Source organism: Oncorhynchus tshawytscha, linkage group LG19 (genome assembly GCF_018296145.1).
Source record: "Oncorhynchus tshawytscha isolate Ot180627B linkage group LG19, Otsh_v2.0, whole genome shotgun sequence".
Lineage (NCBI taxonomy): Eukaryota > Metazoa > Chordata > Actinopteri > Salmoniformes > Salmonidae > Oncorhynchus > Oncorhynchus tshawytscha.
Window position 1 is genome coordinate 21,414,015 of NC_056447.1, and position 17,402 is coordinate 21,431,416.

A 17,402-nucleotide genomic window follows, 5' to 3' on the forward strand; every position below is an offset into this window, starting at 1 on the left:
GTCACTGAGCAATGGCCCTCGTCGCTCTGTTCTCTACTAATCTGTCTGGAATATAAACAGCTATCTGTCAACCCTCATTTGACACTTCAGTTTAATTCTGATTTGCATAAAGAAACAGGGACAGTAGTTGTCTATTTGACACGAGAGCTGCATGGGAAGAATCATTGACATTTTACCATTTACCCCCATCTTTATCACTAACGCATTTACATTAACAGCCGCCCCTCAGGTAAGGCTAAGCTCTGAATTCACCTCTTTACGTTTCTTTGTCAAGAGATACTGGCTTGGCCTACAAGCAAGCAGTCTCCAGCTCTAGTTTCTCCTAGTTTGGACCAACTTCCTTATTTGGTCAAGATAACAAAACAATGGCCCGGTAGTTTAGAACTTCTTAATACAATATCAGTGTCTAAACAGCAACCGGTGGACTGCATGGCACATATCTGGTCTAACCTTTAAATCAAGTGCTTGAAAGGTAGACACAGGTAAGCCTTGTATGATTAGCCACCTGGGGGCGGCTGTGTTGTGTTTGGGGATGGGTTAAAGTCAGTCACAGCAGCTCGGTGAGCAGCTGGGTCAGGTTGTAAATAAACCATTGAGAGATCCCGTTACACTACTACCTTCAACTGAACCAGCAGATAACATGTGATGGTGAAACCAAGGCTGGGCTGCCTCTTTCATAAGGAGCCAAGGGGAGAAACTTGTTTTCAAACAGAGACATAGAGATGTACACCCGACACACACGCAGACAAGGAATGTCCGTACAGAGGACTCAGGACTGGCTCCCAAAGACAAACAAAAATGCTTTTGATTGAAAAGGAACTGGATCATTGGAGTAGCCTAACGAGATTATTTTTTGTAGCAATCCTGTTGTCATTAACCTGGTAGAGCCTATTACCAAACGAAGGAATGACCCAGAATCGTACACTTCATCTGTTAACCCTAGAAGACGGTCTGGTGTAGATAACAGGCATTCTAAAATGCACTGAAGTGAGGATGTCTCTCAGTCAAGAAGAGAAGACAAAGACAAGTGGAGCATTCATTTGATCTCTGCGGTTAGATTTCTCTCTCCCACCCAGTGGAGTCCCAACCGGACCAGACCGGACCAGACCAGCTCTGGAAGACCCTCCTCCATACAACAGTCCTGAACTGGCAGCAGGAGGACTCTAATAACTCAACATAGGGATATTTCACAACACTGAGTCAGTCACAGGGCAATAAAACTACTATCACCCACAGACAGATATAGACAGACAAACACACTTAAATCATTTAACAGATGCTTTACACAGAGTGACTTACAATTTGTGCATTCAACTAAAGACAACCACCACCATGACCAACCTTCATAAAAATGAGCCTCTATCTGAAAGATCTGTCCTAGAAAAAAAAAGTACAATATTATATTTTTGTGAGAACTTGGCTGACAGTAAGCAGTGTCATCCCATGCTCATTGGGTCATGCAAGAGATTAATTGACAAATCCATCGATAGAAAACGCACAATACCATATCGATCTTGCAGACACAGCTCTTCTTTATTAAAATGTATCCCCCCCCTCACAGAACCTACCGTCCGTCTGTATGCGACCACTGGAAGAACCATGTGGATGGAGGGGAGGAGAGTGGGGCTGCTGTTTTGAAGACAGGAATACAGTCTGACCACTGGATGAACCATGTGGATGGAGGGGAGGTGAGGGGGGCTGCTGTATTGAAGACAGGAATACAGTCTGACCACTGGATGAACCATGTGGATGGAGGGGAGGTGAGGGGGCTGCTGTATTGAAGACAGGAATACAGTCTGACCACTGGATGAACCATGTGGATGGAGGGGAGGAGAGTGGGGCTGCTGTATTGAAGACAGGAATACAGTCTGACCACTGGATGAACCATGTGGATGGAGGGGAGGAGAGTGGGGCTGCTGTATTGAAGACAGGAATACAGTCTGACCACTTGAAGAACCATGTGGATGGAGGGGAGGAGAGTGGGGCTGCTGTATTGAAGACAGGAATACAGTCTGACCACTTGAAGAACCATGTGGATGGAGGGGAGGAGAGTGGGGCTGCTGTATTGAAGACAGGAATACAGTCTGACCACTTGAAGAACCATGTGGATGGAGGGGAGGAGAGTGCGGCTGCTGTATTGAAGACAGGAATACAGAGTTATATTTTGTATTTATCTCTGAATTATTGCGAGTCTTAAATCCGCCATCTTAGAATGTTTAACAAAAAATACATGCAAGTACACCACCAATGTTATGGTATATTGACTCTAGTCTGGTGCTTCAAAAGGGGACTCATTACTCTCTGGCATGCTAAGAAACTCTCATGTGCCAGCTCGACTTCAGATGTATCCAAATATACTCCTTACTACTACTTCAAACATAGTAATTAGATGTACTCCACCAAAAACACATGATTTCACATGATGGTAAAGCACCCAAATCAGACACAATCATATTCTACAAACATTGACTCAAAGCTCTCAATGCCTCACTTAACAATTAAAATCATCAGATTGTCTACATTATGCCCTGTGTGACTGAGGGCAACCTCCATCGGCTGACTGATTCATTCAGGCAAGCTTACGCTTCACTAGGTCACTGGCTCTTCCAGAAGAATGGCCGTTGCTGGTCTGGTTCACCCCATGTCCGCCAGTAAAGCCTGCCAGGAGTTAATGCAAATCTTGGTGTCTCGTTCTCCCTCCTGCTCACTCTCTCTCTTTTCATAGTCTCTCCATCTCTCCCTTTGTATGTGCTCCAACTCTGAATGGAGAACAATCCCGGGCAGTGTTCTGGGCACGCCACACCACAGTCAGCAGTTCTGACTGCGGAACAGTTCAGCCTTAGCCAACCTGGCCAATCGCATCCACCAGGCCATAGCTTCAGCCCCAGCCAGCCCAAATTCAATATGTATTTGGTATTTTATTAGGATCCCCATTAGCTGTTGCAAAAGCAGCAGCTACTCTTCCTGGGGTCCACACAAAACATGAAACATAATGACATAATACAGAACATCGTAAGACAAGAACAGCTCAAGGACAGAACTAAATACAACTACATACATAAAAAGGCATACATAGCCTACATATCAATGCATACACACAAACTATTTATGTCAAATAGGGGAGAGGCGTTGTGCCGTAAGGTGTTGCTTTATCTGTTTTTTGAAACCAGGTTTGCTGTTTATTAGAGCAATATGAGATGGAAGGAAGTTCCGTGCAATAATGGCTCTATATAATACTGTAGGTTTTCTTACATTTGTTCTGGATTTGGGGACTATGAAAAGACCCCTGGTGGCATATCTGGTGGGATAAGTGTGTGTGTCAGAGCTGTGTGTAAGTTGACTATGCAAACAATTTGGGATTTTCAACACATTGTTTCTTATAAAAAGAAGAAGTGATGCAGTCAGTCTCTCTCCAAGAGAGACTGGCATGCATAGTATTTATATCAGCCCTCTGATTACAATTAAGAGCAAAACGTGCCGCTCTGTTCTGGGCCAGCTGCAGCTTAAGTAGAGTCACACTCCATGTCCCAGGTCACATGGGAGAGGCCATCGACATGGCAAATACTGGGGGCAACAAGGAGAGGGGGAAGAGCTGTGATAACAAGCAGGTCAACAAGAAGGATCCAGGACCAGCAATGGCTACACAGCTGGCCATGACTACACATTCACCTAACAGAGGGGATCTGGCCCCTTCGGGCACAGGGTTACCTGGGAAAGGTTAGCAGTCTCAGAAATGATTCGATAAGCAGCGGTGCAAATTGATGTACCGTACACATTGCAGTCTTGGTACACTGAAGGAGGGTGGCATCTCTCAGTAAGCTGTTTAGTAGCTTGAATCACACATTTTTACCCATGCACTGACCACACACTTCTGTAAAGAAATTCTCAGTTGCTACAGTATAACATCAGGTTACAAAATCTCAGTCATCTCCAGGACAGAGGTCTGAAGAAGTGCAATTCGTTGCACTTCAACGATACCTTAAATTCTAACAATTACTTATACACAACATTAAAATCAGTCTGACTGGGGGACTTCAAGGTGGCCCATAAGCCCCTTCTGGGGGAGAAGAAGAAATGTATTGTTTGTATATAATGTTACAAAATGGTAGCTGTACTTACCATGAATATGTTTTATTGTGTGTAATTTTGTTTTGTATTTTGTGCACATGATTCTTCAAGATATGGGCACTGTGCTTCACGGCTGGAAAGGCTGTTTCCACTGTCAAAATTCATACCATAACCAACAGTGTTACCACTGAAACTAGCATTTGGTTGGTCTTAAATATTCCTATCAGTGTTTCATGAAACTAGCACTTTGGATCGTGTTTTTAAGGACACACCTCAAATATATAAACTCCGCCTATAAAAAATAAATAATGTTCAAAATTGCTTGGATTTGTAAAAAGTCATCAATGTAAGTGAATTTGGTATTTTTTTCACCCAACTTTTAACTTAAATCCAATGACATGGTGAAATGTTTTGTTGATTTCATGTTGAATTCACAGTAGTTAACAACTCAACCAAATCAAAACTATACGTTGAACTGATGTCTGTGCCCAGTGGGATCACTCTCTAGGGCAGGAGTAGGCAACTAGATTCAGCCAAAAGGCAGATTTTTAGTGGAGCAAATGGTAGTTATAATAATTTGTTGTTATGGGATTTTTATGAATAATGACTAAATTATGTATACATTTAACTTAGAACTATAACTAAACAGAATACTACTATGTTACTGTATGAATGTATGAATCTTATTATAATCATAATACTGAATATAATGTGTGTAGTTTTAGTCAAGAATTATAACAAGGACTTTCTGTTCCTTGTTAGAAATTAATGGAGCTATCGTCAGACCGGCTGGAATACTGTGTTGCTTACAGGACATTCGGTCCGTACCCAGGGAGTGGAGAGACCTTGGGCTTGTAGTAGATCATTTAACAGGTGGCAGACAATGTGGGAAGGCTTGTGAATTATATTGCCATTGTATCTTAGAGAAGGAGAGACATTTATGACGAAATGTGAGGTATATAAATCAATGTACATGATATTATGACCAGAGCTCTCGAAAATAAACGCTACTGATTAGTTATGAGTCTGGTCTCTGTCCATTTTATGCAAATAAGTATCTTACAAATTCTTAGAAACGGACAGTGTTTTAATTGAACATATAGAAAATAAATTCCTCTAACATTTGTACACTGCAAATTTACCGCAATTAAGCTCAAAAAGAGATACTACTAGAGTAAAACAAAAATGTCATACCTTGATTACATTGACAAACGGTCACAACCCTTTTTTTATTTGAGGGAATACTTGGGAAGAGATTTCCTAAATTAAACAAATGTTTTTCTGAATCTTCCACCAAAATATGACATCATCCCCTCTGTGGGGAAACAGCTTATTGGCCATGAAAGCCAAGAGGTGCCGCCACTTCCTGATCACGTGACTCAGACTACATCGTTATCAGCCCTGAATTCCTTTCCTGTCCCATTGCACTTTATGTCTTGTCTGTTTGGTTTGCTTTATGTCTTGTCTGTGCACCTCCTGTAAAGGGCATTTTGTAGAGTGTGGTAGTGTAAGTGATTATGTATGGCCGTATCTTACCTTTCCCAATCTCCACAAAGCCCACAATAATGATGAGGCCCAAGGCAAGGAGCTTGGCAGCAGCGAAGGCATCCTGGACCCGCGTGGCTGCCTTCACACTGTAACAGTTTATAGCAGTCAACAGCACTGGGCAAAGAGAGAGACAGAGGAAGAGAGAAACAGAGTGTGTGAGTTATTCCTTTCTATTTTTGACTACTGTCTACATCAGTGGTTCCCAAACTCTTTATAGTCCCATACCCCTTCAAACATTCAACCTTCAGCACACTCTCAAATGTTGTTTTTTTGCCATCATTGTAAGCCTGCCACACACACTATACGATACATTTATTAAACATAAGAATGGGTGTGAGTTTGTCACTTCCCACGAGCCAGGTTGTGACACAGAGTTCTTACAGGACCAGGGCACAAATAATAATATTATAATAATCAATGATTTTTCTCTTTATTTTGTCATCTTACATATAAAACCTTATTTGTGCATTAAAAATTGTGAATAACTCACCACAGGTTAATGAGAAAGGTGTGCTTGAAAGGAGGCACATAACTCTGCAATGTTGGGTTGTATTGGTGAGAGTCTCAGTCTTAAATCATTTTCCACACAGTCTGTGCCTGTATTTAGTTTCCATGCTACTGAGGGCCGAGAATCCACTCTCACATAGTGGCGAGAACAAGTATTTGATAACCTACAAAATCGGCAGTGTTTCCTACTTACAAAGCATGTAGAGGTCTGTAATTTTTATCATAGGTACACTTCAACTGTGAGAGACGGAATCTAAAACAAAAATCTAGAAAATCACATTGTATGATTTTTAAGTAATTAATTTGAATTTTATTCAATGACATAAGTATTTGATACATCAGAAAAGCAGAATTTAATATTTTGTACAGAAACCTTTGTTAGCAATTACAGAGATCATACGTTTCCTGTAGTTCTTGACCAGGTTTGCACACGCTGCAGCAGGGATTTTGGCCCACTCCTCCATACAGACCTTCTCCAGATCCTTCAGGTTTCGGGGCTGTCGCTGGGCAATACGGACTGTCAGCTCCCTCCAAAGATTTTCACTCAGGTGCTTCACTATATCACATTTGACATTGTCCGTAAGCTTGACTTCATTTGCTCACAAAAATAATACAATGATGGAAAGACCTTTGTGTTGTCCTTGTTAATGCAGACAGAAAAAGCTCCAACTTCTTAATCATAGCCTCAATTTTGTCCCGCACATTGAATATAGTTGCGGAGAGTCCCTGTAATCCTAGATTCAGATCATTCAGGCAAGAAAAAACATCACCCAGATAGGCCAGTCGTGTGAGAAACTCGTCATCATGCAAGCAGGCAGACTAGTGAAAATGATGGTCAGTAAAGAAAACTTTAAACTCGTCTCTCAAATTAAAAAAACAATGTGTTAATACTTCGCCCCTTGATAACCAGCACACTTCTGTATGTTGTAAAAGTGTTACATATCATTGCATAATGCAGAAAATACACAAGAGTTCAGGGGCCTTGCTTTAACAAAGTTAACCATTTTCACTGTTGTGTCCAAAAGGTCAAGCTGTCAAGCATTCCCTTGGCAGCAAGAGCCTCCCGGTGGATGTTGCAGTGTACCCAAGTGTCGTCGGGAGCAACTGCTTGCATGGGCGTTACCACTCCACTATGTTTCCCTGTCATGGCTTTTGCGCCATCAGTACAGATACCAACACATCTTGACCACCAAAGTCCATTTGATGTCACAAAGCTGTCCAGTACTTTAAAAATATCTTCTCATGTTGTCCTGGTTTCCAGTGGTTTGCAGAAGAGGATGTCTTCCTTAATTGACCCCCCATAAATGTAACAGACATATACCAGGAGCTGTGCCAGGCCCGCCACGTCTGTTGACTCATTCAGCTGTAACATATAATTCACTGGCTTGTATGTGAAGCAGTAATTGTTTCAAAACATCTCCTGCCAAGTCACTGATGCGTCGTGAAACAGTGTTGTTTGATGAAGTCATTGTCTGTATAGTTTTTGTTGGCCTTTTCCCCCAGCATTGTCCCAGCCATATCCGCGGCAGCAGGAAGAATGAAGTCATCCACAGTAGTATGGGGCTTGCCTGTCCTAGCCACTTGGTAGCTCACCATATAGACGCTTCTAGCCCCTTCTTATTAATGGTATCTGTTGCGTTTATACAGTTGAAGTCGAAAGTTTACATACACTTAGTTATTAAAACTAGTTTTTCAACCACTCCACAAATGTCTTGTTAACAAACTATAGTTTGGTTAGGACATCTACTTTGTGCATGACACAAGTAATTTTTCCAACAATTGTTTACAGACAGATTATTTCACTTATAATTCACTGTAACACAATTCCAGTTGGTCAGAAGTTTACATACACTAAGTTGACTGTGCCTTTCAAACAGCTTGGAAAATTCCAGAAAATGATGTCATGGCTTTAGAAGCTTCTGATAGGCTAATTGACATCATGTGAGTCAATTGAAGGTGTACCTGTAGATATATTTCAAGGCCCTACCTTCAAACTCAGTGTCTCTTTGCTTGACATCATGGGAAAATCTTAAGAAATCAGCCAAGACCTCATAAAAAAATGGTAGACCTCCACAAGTCTGGTCCATCCTTGGGAGCAATTTCCAAATGCCTGAAGGTACCACGTTCATCTGTACAAACAATAATACGCAAGCATAAACACCATGGGACCACGCTGTCTCCTAGAGATGAACGTACTTTGGTGCGAAAAGTGCAAATCAATCCCAGAACAACAGTAAAGGACCCTGTGAAGATGCTGGAGGAAACATAACCTGAAAGGCAGCTCAGCAAGGAAGAAGCCACTGCTCCAAAACCGCCATAAAAAAAGCCAGACTACGGTTTGCAACTGCACATGGGGACAAAGATCGTACTTTCCTCTGGTCTAATGAAACAAAAATAGAACTGTTTGGCCATAATGACCATTGTTATGTTTGGAGGAAAAGGGGGATGCTTGCCAGCCGAAGGATACCATCCCAACCGTGAAGCACGGGGGTGACGGCATCATGTTGTGGGGGTGCTTTGCTGCAGGAGGGACTGGTGCACTTCACAAAATAGATGGCTTCATGAGGAAGGAATATTATGTGGATATATTGAACCAACATCTCAAGACATCAGTCAGGAAGTTAAAGCTTGGTCACAAATGTGTCTTCCAAATGGACAATGACCCCAAGCATACTTCCAAAGTCGTGGCAAAATGGCTTAAGGACAACAAAGTCAAGGTATTGGAGTGGCCATGACAAAGCCCTGACCTCAATCCTATAGAAAATTTGTGGGCAGAACTGAAAAAGCGTGTGCGAGCAAGGAGGCCTACAAACCTGACTCAGTTACACCAGCTCTGTCAGGAGGAATGGGCCAAAATTCACCCAACTTATTGTGGGAAGCTTGTGGAAGGCTACCTGAAACGTTTGACCCAAGTTAAACAATTGAAAGGCAATGCTACCAAATACTAATTGAGTGTATGTAAACTTCTGACCCACTGGGAATGTGATGAAAGAAATAAAAGCTGAAATAAATCATTCTCTCTACTATTATTCTTCTCTCTACTATTCATTCTTAAAATAAAGTGGTGATCCTAACTGACCTAAGACAGGAAATTCTTACTAGGATTAAATGTCAGGAATTGTGAGAAACTGAGTTTAAATGTATTTGGCTAAGGTGTATATAAACTTCCGACTCTAACTGGTCATGTCTTGCTACTCAAAAGTCGTCTTTATTCTCACTCAAAGAACTCTTGTGGCTTCTTTTTCAAATGATCATGTTTTGTTTCTAAATGTCTGCGCAAGAGTGAAGGTTTCCCGTGAGAGAGTAACGGTTAATGTGATTGGATGTTAATTATTTGACTAGGCTACCTGTATTTGACATTGTGTTGTTATTTCGCTGAACACTAGCTGGTTACATTTTATTTTTGGCAGTGAAACGAGGCTACTCAGACGAGAAAAAAACCTCACCCAAATGTATAGCCCAGTTGGAAAATGTAAATGTACTGTTTAAAAAAAAAAGTGAATCACAATTTTAATTTGGCATACCCCAGACGGCATTGTGCCTACCCCAGTTTGGGAATACCTGGCCTACATGAATGAGTCCAAAAAAATAATCGCTCTCCCTCTTTTTGTAAACTCAATTAATATTCCTAAAGGTACTAAATATTTGTGTAGATTCCATTCAGCACACACAGGACAATGTGTGCCTCCCCTCCCTGTCCCAGCCTTCTCTCCCTGTCCCCAGCCTCCCCTCCCTGTCCCCTCTCCCCAGCCTCCTCCTGTCCCCTCTCCCCAGCCTCCCTCTCCCTGTCCCCAGTCTTCTCTCCCTGTCCACCAGCCTCCTCTCCCTGTCCACCAGCCTCCTCCCTGTCCCTCTCCCCAGCCTCCTCTCCCTGTCCACCAGCCTCCCCTCCCACCAGCCTCCCCTCCCCCCCCAGCCTTCTCTCCCTGTCCCCAGCCTCTCCCCAGCCTCCCCTCCCCTGTCCCCAGCCTCCCCTCCCTGTCCACCAGCCTCCCCTCCCTGTCCCCTGTCCCCAGCCTCCCCTCCCTGTCCACTCCCCCCAGCCTCCCCTCCCTGTCCCCAGCCTCCTCTCCCTGTCCACCAGCCTCCCCCTCCCCTGTCCACCAGCCTCCCTCCCTGTCCACCAGCCTCCCCTCCCTGTCCACCAGCCTCCCCTCCCTGTCCACCAGCCTCCCCTCCCTGTCCACCAGCCTCCCCTCCCTGTCCACCAGCCTCCTCTCCCTGTCCCCCGGACTCCCCATTAAAAATGATTAACTAACAAACACTTCAAAGCACCATAAGCCGTAAATCAGCCCGGGTAACAGTAGGGAACCCATCAGCCTCTGTGTGGACCCACAGCACAATGAGGGCCTGTGTGGGAGAGTACAGTATAGACTGGGAAGAATGACACAAACACGAAAACGCACACTCCCGCTGAGGGTGAGAATGAGAGCGCAGAGCAGTCCTGTTGCCTGTAGGATCAGGGCAGACAGGCTTCAGAGTCTCAGCCTCCTAAACACACCACATGGACTGAGACTGAGGTTTCCCCACAACCCACTAAAGAAGCCATACAGAGCCAGCCAGGGGGTCACTATAAAACCTCACTACTGGGACCTACAGTATGCACTAAACTAAAAGCGTAGTGACCTAATAACTACAAAACACTAAATAAATAGGTCACTGGAACAATAACTCAAAGTCGGTCAGACAAATCCTGTAGCCTAGCACAACAACTCAATAGATCAGCAAATGTGGATAAGAGTGGCTTGGCTATGCAGACTGACCCTGTCAACCACCAAGACCAGAATAAGCAGACTGGACTAACAACATCATGGCTTCAATTCTCTCTCTTTATCTATACTTTCGCCCTGGCCTGGCTGCGGCCTTATCTAAATTTCTATCATGTGGTCACTGGCGATTACACACTTAGAATAGGGATTAGAGACTAGCGCAAGTACTGAACCGTACAACATTCACACACACAGAGTCTGCGAGAGCTTTTTCCACCAGGCAGGAGCAGCCATAAGCCTGGCTTGAATTCAATCTCTACAGTACCACGGCCCCGCAATGATTGCCGCTGCCGCTTCTGCTGCCCACACATTTCTCATTGCAAAATGTATTGACAGATGGTACCGTTATAGGTCTGGTATTCAGCATCCACTGGGACGTGGTAATGAACACTGATCACACAATGTCCAAAACCCTCAGTGGGTTAGGCGCAGAAAGCGAATCATGGCAGAGTTTGAATAGAATGTTATATATATGGGGGGGGGGATACAATCTTCCCAGATCTGCAGATTTTGCTGCGAGGAGGCAGAGTCATTAGATCATTTGTAGCTCTTTTTTGGTCACAAGTCCAGGAATGGCTGAAGAATTGCAACATTTACCTAGAGCTAACACTGCAGATACTGTAGCAATACTGGGTGATTTTAAAAAGTCATAGTCAATCGATCAATAGTATAATAATTATTTTAGCAAAAATGTTTCTTTAATTTACCATCTGTAGAAACTATGAGAATAGGACATTCCATAACTTTTGTGAAGCATCACAGCACAGTTGAAAAATATATGGCAAATAGAAATCCAAAATGGATGGTGTTAAGAGATAGATGGGAGGGGCTGAATGGAGCTGAAGGGTGGGACTAATATCAAGATAACCAACGTAAAACATACGGGGTTTGTAAAATGTATATAGGTTCAGAACTTTTGTGAAATAGCACAGTTACAAATAGATATCAGATGGACATCAGAAATAGAGGAAGGCCAGGACTAAAAACAAACAAAATATAACGATTGTAAAATAGACTGTCTGAAAAATGTGTATAGTATGTATAAACTGGAAGTAGAAGCCTAAGTGTTATTGTTTATTAGTTTACCCCATTTGGGGGAGGGGTGGTAGGGTTTGCGGGGAATAATAAAGGCAAATATATTGGAAGAACTGTGCAGATGCAAAGTTTGGAAACAGAATTACGGTCAAATCTCCCTCAGTTTTTTATGCGACCACGTTCTTCAAAAACTTTGGTAGATATCGACTCCGAATTGAGGATTCAAAGATGTCTGCAGAAAAAAATGGGGTGTCAGCCATATAATGACACCTTGAGTTTGTAACAATCTCTTTTGGTTATTGAACTACAGTAGGTGGATTTACATCCGTTAAGGTAAGAGAATTCTGGTAACGGAAATACATCGTGGGTCCCTGATCTGTACTGGGTAATTCCACCAATTAGCTGCCTTTTGAGTAGTGCAACTTGTTTGGGGGAAGAATTGTTTTATTTTAAAATTACATTATGTCATAATTATCATCATTATGTTCATGTTCAACTTAATAAAAAACACTTTCTCCCATCTCAAGGGGTTAAATAAATAACAAATCCTATAGTAACTGCCTATTTAGTGCCAAATAAAGTAACAGGGTTGATAGCATGGCTATCTATGTGTAACAGGGATGACAGCATGGCTATCTATGGGTAACAGGGATGACATGTTACACTCAGTTTTCCACCACAAAACACCAGAAAATGGCCAAAAAGAGTAGAACCAGCTCACCTGTTTTTACACTATGATTTGACTATTAGCTGGTCAATGTAATATATATTTTTTTAAAGGAATATTTTCACCATATTAAAACAACAGTTCAGTTCATGTAACAGGGTTGACCTTAAAATGAGGGACAGTCGGTTGTTCGTTTTTAACCTTAACATTAATTAAATAATATTCAGAAATTACTTTGTCAAAGCAACAAAATACCTAGGGTTTACAATGATGGTGAATACTTCAATATAATATAATTGAAAAGCTTCAATCTGGTACGTTAATGCTAAACGATATACATCAAGAAACATGACGCTTATGTGTATACAGTACATTGCATTCAATTGGGGGAAGATTAGTGTCAATATATTGACGCCAAGAGATACGCATCAAAGACATGATGCCTAAGTGAATACATTTCATTCAATAGGGGGAAAATTAGTGCATCAAAATTGATTCATAGAGATAGCCATCATAGACAGACGCATAAGTGCCAACAAAATCCAAAACAGTTTCACATTGTGGAGATTGCTGGTCATCTCAAACAGACTTTTCAAATCCAAATTTGCCCCGTTCATTTTTTGTTGTAAAAATATAATTCAGCTAACACCCCATCTACTTTTGTGACTATGTACCATTTGGTTTTGAAGTAGGCTGTCATAAGAAGCTTCAACATATCAACAACATGTCGTAGGCTATTATACAAGGACTTTCCAGATGATTTGCAGCCGCTGTGTTAAAAAAAACAAATAGCTTTTTCTCTAATCTATTGATGATCAGATACTTCAGTGGTAACTGGCTCTGTTGCGCTCACATTTTACAGGTGATAGACAACTTTACCACTGCTACAAACTTAGATTTGTCTTTTTTAACAATAGCATACATCAAAACGTCTCCGGTGCTGCTGCATGGGCTCATTCGTTGTCTTGCTATCAATTACACAGGCTGTGTGACCCATTTCTTTGACGACTCATATAGAATATCTGTGCATTAGTGGTGGGGTAGGCTAAATAAATACAACAGAATAGGCAAATGAAAATAAGATTGATAAAGGAAATGAAAAAAGCTGCATGCCCAGAGCTCGTGGCTGAGCAGACGCTTCATCAGGAGCGTCTGCTGAACAATCCCATACGTGAAATGTGTTTCTAGCCTCAACTGTTCTACCGATGTCACTCAAAAGGACCTTAACTTTAGGTCAGGCTTCAAGTGAGGCCTACCTTTTTGCCATGTAATGGGGGAGGGGTGAAAATAAAAAAACAAATATATATTTTTTTTACCCCTTTTTCACCCCAATTTTGTGATATCCAATTGGTATTTACAGTCTTGTCTCATCGCTGCAACTCCAATACGGACTCGGGAGCGGCGAAGGTTGAGAGCCATGCGTCCTCTGAAACGCAACCCAAACAAGCCGCACTGCTTCTTGACACAATGCCCACTTAACCCGGAATCCAGCCGCACTAATGTGTCGGAGGAAACACTGTACACCTGGCGACCGTGTCAGGAGTCAGTAATGGGACAAGGACATCCCTGCCGGCCAAACTCTCCCCTAACTCGGACAACGCTGGGCCAATTGTGTGCCGCCCCATGGGTCTCCCGAGCGCGGCTGGCTGCGACAGTGCCTGGACTCGAACCCAGAATCTTTAGTGGCCTTAGACCACTGCGCCATTCATGAGGCCGAGTTTATCATTTATGTACACTACCATTCAATAGTTTAGGTCACTTAGAAATGTCCTTGATTTTGAAAGAAAAGCAAATTTTTTGGCCATTAAAATAACATCAAATTGATCAGAAATACAGTGTAGACATTGTTAATGTTGTAAATGATGCAGATTTTTATGGAATATCTACATAGGCGTACAGATGCCCATTATCAGCAACCATCACGCCTGTGTTCCAATGGCACGTTGTGTTAGCTAATCCAAGTTTAGCATTTTGAAAGGCTAATTGATCATTAGAAAATCCTTATGCAATTATGTTAGCACAGCTGAAAACTATTGTTCTGGTTAAAGAAGCAATAAAACTGGCCTTCTTTTGACTAGTTGAGTATCTGGAGCATCAGCATTTGTGGGTTTGATTACAGGCTCAAAATGGCCCGAAACAAATCAAATCAAATTTTATTTGTCACATACACATGGTTAGCAGATGTTAATGCGAGGGTAGCGAAATGCTTGTGCTTCTAGTTCCGACAATGCAGTAATAACCAACGAGTAATCTAGCTAACAATTCCAAAACTACTACCTTATACACACACAAGTGTAAAGGGATAAAGAATGTGTACATAAAGATACATGAATGAGTGATGGTACAGAGCGGCATAGGCAAGATGCAGTAGATGGTATCGAGTACAGTATATACATATGAGATGAGTATGTAAACAAAGTGGCATAGTTTAAAGTGGCTAGTGATACATGTATTACATAAAGATGCAGTAGATGATATAGAGTACAGTATATACGTATACATATGAGATGAATAATGTAGGATAGTGTAATGTAATGGCTAGTGATACATTTTACATCAATTCCCATCATTAAAGTGGCTGGAGTTGAGTCAGTGTGTTGGCAGTTAGTGGTGGCTGTTTAACAGTCTGATGGCCTTGAGATAGAAGCTGTTTTTCAGTCTCTCGGTCCCAGCTTTGATGCACCTGTACTGACCTCGCCTTCTGAATGATAGCGGGGTGAACAGGCAGTGGCTCGGTGGTTGTTGTCCTTGATGATCTTTATGGCCTTCCTGTGACATCGGGTGGTGTAGGTGTCCTGGGGGGCAGGTAGTTTGCCCCCGGTGATGCGTTGTGCAGACCTCACTACCCTCTGGAGAGCCTTACGGTTGTGGGCGGAGCAGTTGCCGTACCAGGCGGTGATACAGCCCGACAGGATGCTCTCGATTGTGCATCTGTAGAAGTTTGTGAGTGCTTTTGGTGACAAGCCGAATTTCTTCAGCCTCCTGAGGTTGAAGAGGCGCTGCTGCGCCTTCTTCACGATGCTGTCTGTGTGGGTGGACCAATTCAGTTTGTCTGTGATGTGTACGCCGAGGAACTTAAAACTTGCTACCCTCTCCACTACTGTTCCATCGATGTGGATAGGGGGGTGTTACCTCTGCTGTTTCCTGAAGTCCACAATGATCTCCTTAGTTTTGTTGACATTGAGTGTGAGGTTATTTTCCTGACACCACACTCCGAGGGCCCTCACCTTCTCCCTGTAGGCCGTCTCGTCGTTGTTGGTAATCAAGCCTACCACTGTTGTGTCGTCCGCAAACTTGATGATTGAGTTGGAGGCGTGCGTGGCCACGCAGTCGTGGGTGAACAGGGAGTACAGGAGAGGGCTCAGAACGCACCCTTGTGGGGCCCCAGTGTTGAGGATCAGCGGGGTGGAGATGTTGTTACCTACCCTCACCACCTGGGGGCGGCCCGTCAGGAAGTCCAGTACCCAGTTGCACAGGGCGGGTCGAGACCCAGGGTCTCGAGCTTGATGACGAGTTTGGAGGGTACTATGGTGTTAAATGCTGAGCTGTAGTCGATGAACAGCATTCTCACATAGGTATTCCTCTTGTCCAGATGGGTTAGGGCAGTGTGCAGTGTGGTTGAGATTGCATCGTCTGTGGACCTATTTGGGCGGTAAGCAAATTGGAGTGGGTCTAGGGTGTCAGGTAGGGTGGAGGTGATATGGTCCTTGACTAGTCTCTCAAAGCACTTCATGATGACGGAAGTGAGTGCTACGGGGCGGTAGTCGTTTAGCTCAGTTACCTTAGCTTTCTTGGGAACAGGAAACTCGTCAGTCTGTTCTTGTTCTGAGAAATTAAGGCTATTCCATGCGAGGAATTGCCAAGAAACTGAAGATCTCATACAACACTGTGTACTACTCCCTTCACAGAACAGCGCAAACTGGCTCTAACCAGAATTGAAAGAGGAGTGGAAGGCCCCGGTGCACAACTGAGCAAGAGGGCAAGTACATTAGAGTGTCTTGTTTGAAAAACAGATGCCTCACAAGTCCTCAACTGGCAGCTTCATTAAATAGTAACTGCAAAACACCAGTCTCAACGTCAACAGGGAAGAGGCGACTCTGGGATGCGGGCCTTCTAGGCATCTCCTGAATACCACCCCTACCTATCTTCTGTATACCACCCCTAACTTGTCACAACACAACTGATTGTCTCAAACGCATTAAGAAGGAAAGAAATTTCACAAATGAACTTTTAACAAAGCACACCTGTTAATTGAAATGCATTCTAGGTGACTACACTCTATGCCAAGAGTGTGCAAAGCTGTCATCAAGGCAAAGGGTAGCTACTTTGAAGAATTTGTTTAACAATTTTCTGGTTACTACATGATTCCATGTGTTATTTCATAGTGTTGATGTCTTCACTATTATCCTACAATGTAGAAAATAGTAAAAAAATAAAAGAGAAACCCTGGAATGAGTAGGTTTGACTGGCACTATATACACATACAATATTACCAAAAGTATATGGACACTTCCTTGTTAAACATTAATATGGAGTCGGTCTCCCTTTTGCTGCAGTAACAGCCTCCACTCTTTTGGTAAGGCCTTCCACTAGATGTTGGAACATTGCTGTGGGGACTTGCTTCCATTCAGCCACAAGAGCATTAGTGAGGATGTGCACTGATGTTGGGTAAGGGCCTTCCCCAAACTGTTGCTATAAAGTTGGAAGAACAGAGTTGTCTAGAATGTCATTGTATGCTGTAGCTTTAAGATTTCCCTTCACTGGAACTATGGGGCCTAGCCCGAACCATGAAAAACAGCCCCAGACCA

The 17,402-nt window shown here is 42.9% G+C and overlaps 1 protein-coding gene across 2 annotated transcripts in view; it reads right to left on the reverse strand.

The window, feature by feature from the left end:
- The window catches only part of slc7a5 (solute carrier family 7 member 5), a 32,777-nt gene that overhangs the window by 12,542 nt on the left and 2,833 nt on the right, over nucleotides 1–17,402 (reverse strand). The window contains exons 2-3 of one of the 2 annotated variants that reach the window (XM_042301462.1): nucleotides 5,605–5,730; nucleotides 1,569–2,132 (exon numbers count right to left, since the gene is read on the reverse strand). In XM_042301462.1, coding sequence (XP_042157396.1) covers nucleotides 1,569–2,132; nucleotides 5,605–5,730 — 690 coding nt within the window. The remainder of the gene's footprint in view (nucleotides 1–1,568; nucleotides 2,133–5,604; nucleotides 5,731–17,402) is intronic. The other variant, XM_024379222.2, reaches the window with a different exon arrangement.